The 7497-nt window shown below is 51.2% G+C and overlaps 1 protein-coding gene and 1 pseudogene across 2 annotated transcripts in view; one reads left to right on the forward strand and one right to left on the reverse strand.

Moving 5' to 3' along the window:
- Positions 1-5665, forward strand: part of ALKBH5 (AlkB family member 5, RNA demethylase) — a gene marked incomplete at its 5' end in the record, with an annotated part of 24826 nt that extends 19161 nt beyond the window's left edge. The window contains 2 exons of the mRNA XM_011975276.1: positions 2538-2693; positions 3935-5665. Coding sequence (XP_011830666.1) covers positions 2538-2693; positions 3935-4112 — 334 coding nt within the window. The remainder of the gene's footprint in view (positions 1-2537; positions 2694-3934) is intronic.
- Positions 1184-1670, reverse strand: LOC105536013 (annotated as a pseudogene). Its single transcript, XR_001005533.1, has one exon. The product of XR_001005533.1 is annotated as a small EDRK-rich factor 2 pseudogene (transcript).
- Positions 5666-7497: the final 1832 nt, after the last annotated feature.

The following is a 7497-nucleotide window of genomic DNA, read 5'->3' on the forward strand; positions in this document are numbered from 1 at the left end:
TTGCAGTGAGCCGAGATTGCCCCACTGCACTCCAGCCTGAGGGGACAGAGCAAGAGGCTGAGGAAAAAAAAAAAAAAAAAAAAGAGTTAGAGACCAGCCTAGGCAAAATGGTGGTACCTTGTCTCTCCAAAAAAAAAAAAAAGCATTAGCCGGGCATGGTGGCCCAGGCCTGTAGTACTAGCTCCTTGGGAGGCTTGGGCAGGAGGATCTCTTGAGCCTAGGAGTTCAAGGGTGCAGTGAGTTGTGTTCATACCACTGCCCTCCAGACTGGGCCACAGAGCAAAACATGACTTTTTTTTTTTTTTTTTTAAAGAATGATTTTATTCTATTTCACATCATCTCTGGTAGTTGCTCAGTACCACCTCTACCCAGAGAATTCCAGCCTTGAAGGAGGCAACTTGCCAACTTGCCTTCCATTCCTTAGACCCTCAGCACAAAAAAGCCTTAGAGCCAGTCACATTTCTGTCCTTTCCTCAGATGGGGAAACTGAGGCCCCAGGAAGGATGGTGACTAGCCTGGATTCTGAGTGGCAGTGCCAAGACTAGATTTTCTCCTGTTGATGCTAGGTTCTGCATCCATGAGTCTGGAGCAGTCCAGAGGAGCCTGAGACTGGAGAGCCACTCACTGCTGCTGGGCCCTTCTGGCTTCCCCCTCTACAAGGCCAAAGCAAAGGGATGGGGATGCCTGTCTTACCTGCCTACACACCAGTTTGGGCCTGAGGCATCAGAACTTTGGTTCCCAGCGGGAAGGAAGGAGATGCCCCTGCTGCCTTTAGAAGAGATTTCCTGCCCAGGTTCAGACTAACTCTTGTCTGTCAGGCTTGAAGTCTCACTTTGGCTTTAAACTTTCCCCCGTGACTTGCAGAATGCATGACTTACTGCCTTTCTGATCCTTCCCATCAGGCCAGCCAATAGAATGTGGGGAGGCAGCCGTGGGGAATGGGGGGAACTGTGAGGACAAGATGCAGTTGTTACCAAGGATGCCAAGCAGCCTAGCCCAAGGCAGTTCTTGGATTTCCCTCCTGCTTGCTTTTCGTCAGCATCCTCTGGTATCCTTAGAGTCCTGCTCTGACTGCAGCCCATAATTCTTTGGAACTAAGTTACTACTTTGTGTCTAGCAGACCCTGGAAAAGATGCCTTCAGGGTCTCTGCTAGCTGTGTCCTGTCACTTCCCACCCAGTCTATTTTTTTTTTTTTTTTGAATTACAAAGCTACTTTTAATACTTTGGGGTGAGCCCCACAGGAATAAAAAACACTGGGAAGAGGTAACCCCCTCACCCCAGGCAGTGGCCCAGGGGGAGAGAGGCTACCTGAGGGGAATGAAGCACAAAAGGGACCCGCTGCAGACTCAGGGCAAAGGGAATGCCATCGGTGCTGGGACCTGTGAGCACTACAGGAGGAAACGCGAGCGTGGTGGGACTGGCTCCAGGCACACAGGCGAAGGGCAAGAGGGTTGGACACGAAGCCACAAAGCTACTTGGGTTCCTCCTCCTTCTCGTTTGCCTTTTTCTGCTTCTGCTGCATGATCTCCGAGTCCCTCTGCTTGCGGGCGGCAGCAGAAAGCCCGTCATCTTGGCGCTTTCCCTTAACCGAGTCGCTCTGCTTTTTCATATTCTTCTGGCGGGCGAGCTCACGCTGGTTACCGCGGGTCATGGCGACGGCAGCGGCTCCCCACCCAGTCTATTACATGGGTCCTTCTGCCCTTTGCTCCCACCTGCCTGACTTGCCAGCCTTCTCTGTACCATACAAAGAGCCTAAGGGCTTCTTTGAGGTTTTCCAGGCCAGCTCCCTTCTGGTCTGGCTTCATAAAGGACTTGGATCACTGCCCTAAGTTATCTCTACCCAGCTTCTCCATCCCCCTCTTCCTCATCTGTATTTGTGTGCCTTCCCTTTACTCGGCAGTGTATTCCTTGAAACCTGTACGTATACCTGCTGCTTGGTGGGGACTGTGCCTTCAAAAGCCCTCTGGCCTCTACGTTGTCTGCATCCTGAAATGAGCAGAAATCGCCAGGTGACTGCTCATGGTTGTGGAGTGGGCCTGGGTTCCCCACCCTGGCTCTGCCACTCAGTTTCAGCATCCCTGTCTGTACAGTAAGAAAATAGGGTAGCTCTGGCTCTCTTTCTCTCCAGCCCCTCTACAGGCCTGGACCAGGGATCCTTCCTGTGTTGGGACCCACCAGTGGGGCCGTTGGTCCTCTGGCAAATGAAGTAGATGGCCCCAGAGAACCTGTGGGTCCAAGTGGAGTGAGGTGAGGCTGCTTCGTTCAGCTGAGAGTGAGCCCTGGGATCTTTCCCCTAGGGTAGTATAGCCTATCCTTGGGAGTTTCCAAACAAAAGTGTTTCCATTCCTTACTCCTAAATGTGGACTTGAGGAGGGTCTTTGAAAGTCAGCTAGACCGATCTCTAGTTGAACCTCAAGGACTGAGGTTCGGAGCAGAGACTGCTGGCTCCCACTTTGCCTGGCCAGAGAATTGGTCTGATGGTGCCCACACCTTCACCAGAGGCCCTTTGGTGACCCCATGCATGTTTCCTTTGCAGGACAAGATTAGATGCACCCCGGTTGGAAACAAAGTCCCTGAGCAGCTCCGTGTTACCACCCAGCTATGCTTCAGATCGTCTGTCAGGAAACAACAGGGACCCTGCTCTGAAACCCAAGCGGTCCCACCGCAAGGCAGACCCTGATGCTGCCCACAGGTACTAAGCTTAGGATCCGCAGCAAAGGCCAGCAAAGGCTTGGCTGCAGGGTGAGATGGATGGAGAAGCCTGGGGTAGGCTGTTTATGAGCCTTGGTTTGCTCACTCTTTCAAAATCTTATGTCTGGTTCCTCTGGGTTGGTGGCATTGGTGACATTCCCACCTAACCCTGGCCAACTGCCTGTACCCCCAGAGAGAAGGGGTCAGGCAGAGACTGTAACAAATGGGAATATCATGGCTTTCCCATGACTTTCCTTGTTCGGTTCCACCCAGACAGACGTCCTTGTGGAATTATTTTAGGTGTCAGGAGGGAATCTTGGGACTTGGATAATAGTGAACCAGGGACTTACTTCAAAAAGGGTTGGATAAAAGGAATTTGAGGAGATCATTTTTTTAAAGGAAAAAAAAATGTTTTGGCCGGGTGTGGTGGCTCACTCCTGTAATCCCAGCACTTTGGGAGGCCAAGGCGGGCAGATTACAAGGTCAGATCAAGATCATCCTGGCTAACACGGTGAAACCCCGTCTCTACTAAAAATACAAAAAAATTAGCCGGGCTTGGTGATGGGCACCTGTAGTCCCAGCTCCTCTGGAGGCTGAGGCAGGAGAATGGCATGAACCTGGGAGGCGGAGCTTGCAGTAAGCCGAGATGGCGCCACTGCACTCCAGCCTGGGCAACACAGTGAGACTCCGTCTCAAAAAAAAAGTTTTAAGTGTTGGGGAAGGTTTCCAAGGAGGTAATGTTTAAGTTGATTCCAGAAGGATAAGGAAGATATGGAAGAGCATTCTAGGCAGGAAATACTGTATGAGCTAAACCCTGAGATACAAAAGAGCTTTGTGGTTTCAGGGGGTAATGGGGTTGGTAAGTGGAGAAGGGAGTGTTGGGAGGCCCAAGAGAGAGAAAGTGGGTAGAGCTGGGAAGTAAAGGTAGATGGCAGAACGATGCAGAGTCTTGAGGCTGTGGTAGGGAAGATCTCTGTCCAGCAGCCCTGGCAGTGTCCCAGGGCACCAGACTCTGAGCCAGGCAGACCCCACAGGGCAATTGGGAAATGTCCCAAAGACTGGGGTGGTCACTGGCAGTTAGTGGACAAGAACCTCTGATACCAGGGCCTCTGCCAGGACTACCCTTCATTGAGGACCGCTGAGCTGGAGTGACCCATCCCAAGGATGAGACCAGGTATAGTGGTAAAGCCAGGCCCCTCCTGACAGCCTCTCAGATAACGCCCTACTTCCCTTTCCTTGCAGGCCACGGATCCTGGAGATGGACAAGGAAGAGAACCGGCGCTCGGTGCTGCTGCCCACACACCGGCGGAGGGGTAGCTTCAGCTCTGAGAACTACTGGCGCAAGTCCTACGAGTCCTCAGAGGACTGCTCCGAGGCAGCAGGCAGCCCTGCCCGAAAGGTGAAGATGCGGCGGCACTGAGGTCTACCCGCCGCCCTCCTGGGAACTCTGGCTCATCCTTACGTAGTTGCCCCTCCTTTTGTTTTGAGGGTTTTGTTTTTGTTTATTGGGGTTTTTTTTTTTTTTTTTTTTTAATTCTATATATTTTTCCTTGGTTTTGTTGCCTGTGAAGGCTGAAGAATAGAATTGGCCAGGACCTGGGTTCTCATATTCTTGGTATTCCTCCTGGATGAAAAGGTTGTTGGCATCTATAGGGGACAGAGACTGATGCTGGAGTGGCCAGTAGAGGTGGTGGAGCAGAGCAGCCATCTTTTAAGTGGGGCTGTATCAGGCTGGGTTTATTTAAAAGCAACAAAATGTTTTGGTTAAGAAAATTATTTTGCTTTCAATGTAAATCTCCGCAGTGTTCTAAACAAAGTTCAGTCTTCTGCCCACCCCTTTTCTCCACTGGATGTCTGTACTTGGTTGAGGTCTCCTGGAGCCTCACAGGCTCTACATGGGGGCTGCTGTTCTCCACTTCTCACCTGCCATCCACGCCCTGCAAGCTCATGCAAACACCCTTTCTTCCTCCTGCGGCAGAGTTGTTCAGGTTGCCTGGGCAGGGGCTTAAACAGTGCCAGCCCCTGCCATCCCAAAGCTATTGTTAAGCCCCCCAGGCTTCCTCCACCCACGCCCACTAGCCTACTCTGTCCACAGTTCCTTGGGCTGCTGAGGGGCTAGTGCAGTGGTCCTGACCTCTCTTATCAAGAGCACACTTTTTTGCTGGTTGCTCCTTTTGAGCATATGCGTGTGATTATTTGGAACAGTTAGACTTGCCACGTTGGGTCAGTTTTAGAAATTGTTTCTAGCTAGAGGGACTGGTGTCCTTCCAAGTCTAGCATTTGGGGTATGGAAAATTGTTGTGGTGTGTGGTAGGGTTTTTGTTTTCTTTTGTTTTGAGTTTTTTCCCCCCTTTAGTCTCCTGGCTTTTTCCTTTCCCCTCCCTTCTCCATTGGCCAGCTTGGGCCTCATCCTCATGTCATCCTTCTAGGAAGGCGCCTGCCCCCTCTTGTCTGCCGGCAGCATGCATCCAAGGCCAGAACTCAGGCCTGCAGACTGGGCTGGTGCTTCCTCCGCTTCAGGGTATGGGAGTTGGTGAAGGGGCTTTCAGAAAAAAAAGGTAAAGTCTTTGGTAGCTTCTACCCACTCAGATCCTGGAAGGCAGAAAGGTTTTGTGGATCTAGATTCATTAGGAATGTCTTCTTGTCAGCCAGGCCAGGACCTGGGCTTGCCAAGAGCCGAGGCCCTCCCAGCAACCAGGATACCACCACTTTGGGGGCTTTGTGTACAGAGGTCTGGGCCTGAGACCTCATAGGCTGCAGAAATCTGGGGCAGCCACCATCAAGAAGCCCCTCTCAGGGGCCAGAACTCCTTTGCCAGCGTGGATTTCTCAAGTCGGGACTGCATAATTAAAGCAGTTGCAGTTTTATTTTTTTTACAGCTTTTTTCCCAAAAATGATTTGTAGTTGTGTGTGCAGCACTTTGCCCTGATATGTGTGCTCTACAATAAAAACCAAATCTAATATATTTTGAAACAGTTGTCTGATGTTGTTGTAAGAGAGGGCTTGCCTTTGGTGCTTCCTTAATCCCTTTACTTTCTTAAACTTGGAACAGGGGTTGGGGAGGCAGAGCTCATTGCCCACCAGCATCCCAGAGGAGTTGATTGGTCATGGACACTGGGCCTCCTGTGTGCCCAGCCTCGGGTTTATGGCTGAAGGTGGACTTGCCCTCTCCCCACTGTTCTTTCTTCCACTCCAAGGAGGGTGAACTTCATAAACCACGGTGTCCAGGTGCCCAGGGACCACACCTTCTGGAGTTCTGGAAGCCCCTCTTTCAGATGTGATCACTGAGAGGCTGGTGTGCTGGTGAAGGGAAATGGCAGGCACAAAAGCAAGGGAGAACCTGGCTTTTGTGGAAAATATGCGAGTGATTTTGCTTATTAAACAAATACTTGGCCAGGCACGGTGGCTCACACCTGTAATCCCAGCACTTTGGGAGGCCAAGACAGGTGAATCACCTGAGTTCAGGAGTCCAAGACCAGCACAGGCAACTTGGCGAAACCCCATCTCTACTAAAAATACAAAAATTTAGCCAGGCACATTAGCATCCGCCTGTGGTCTCAGCTACTAGTGAGACTGAGACAAGAATTGATTGAGCCTAGGAGGCAGAGGTTGCAGTGAGCTGAGATTGTGCCATTGCACTCCTGCCTGGGCAACAAAGCGAGACCTTGTCTCAAAGAAACAAAAAAAAACTTCAGTTCCTATTGTATACCAAGCCACACTGGGACCCCAATAGTGAGCAGAACTCTGGTCCCTCCTTTCAAGATGCTTGTGATAGTGTGGAGTGCAGGTGCTGGCATGAAGCAGATGTTTTTCAGTGGGTAAGGCTGGGCCCCAGAGGGCTTTAGTCCCTCCAGACCTCAGACCTGGCTCCCTATGCCTGGTAAAGGGCTTCTATCTAGAGTCTCTTACTCTGTTCATAGTGCTCAGAACCAGTCTTCTTGGCCAAATTGTTGCTGTGGAAACTGGATAAGCTACTTACCTCCTCATTTACCAGAGAAGAGAAACTCCAGAGTGGGGCAAGTAACTGGCCTCGGCTTAGTCTGAAAACTAGTGTGAGGGTATGAAGAGAGAGGGGTCAGAGTCTCAGTGTGGTCTGTGGCTAGTTGGGCCTGGAGAGGTTAGACGCTGAGCTAGGCAGAGTGGACCTTGTATCCCCTGGAGAAGGAAACACTGGATCTGAGGGAAAGTGACTTGCAGAATGTCATCCAGAGTGTAAGCGGCAGAGGTGGACATCCCCTACTCCATGCCTGAGCTTCTGACTCTTGGGGCATGGGATACGGGCTCAGTGAAGGTTTGGGGGAGTGCGAGGAACCCTCTTTTTTTTGTGGCGGACCCTATTTTTCATTGCCGTTAGAAAGTCAGACTCCTGGCTGGGTGCAGTGGCTCATGCCTGTAATCCCAGCACTGGGAGGCCGAGGTGGGCGGATCACGAGGTCGGGAGTTTGAGACCAGCCTGGCCAACATAGTGGAACCCCGTTTCTACTAAAAATACAAAAAACTAGCTGGGCATAGTGGCGGGCCCCTGTAATCACAGCTACTTGGGAGACTGAGGCAGGAGAATCACTTGAAGTTGGGAGGTGAAGGTTGCAGTGAGCCGAGATCACACCACTGCACTCCAGCCCAGCTGACAGTGCAAGACTCCATCTCAAAAAAAAAAGAAAAATAAAAAAAGACTCCCAGCCTGACCAACATGGTGAAACTCCATCTCTACTAAAAATACAAAAATCAGCTGGGCGTGGTGCCAGGCTCCGGTAATCCCAGCTACTTAGGAGGCTGAGGCAGGAGAATCGCTTGAGCCTGGGAGG

The sequence above is a fragment of the Mandrillus leucophaeus genome, unplaced genomic scaffold (assembly GCF_000951045.1).
Source record: "Mandrillus leucophaeus isolate KB7577 unplaced genomic scaffold, Mleu.le_1.0 Scaffold153, whole genome shotgun sequence".
NCBI classification, from domain to species: domain Eukaryota; kingdom Metazoa; phylum Chordata; class Mammalia; order Primates; family Cercopithecidae; genus Mandrillus; species Mandrillus leucophaeus.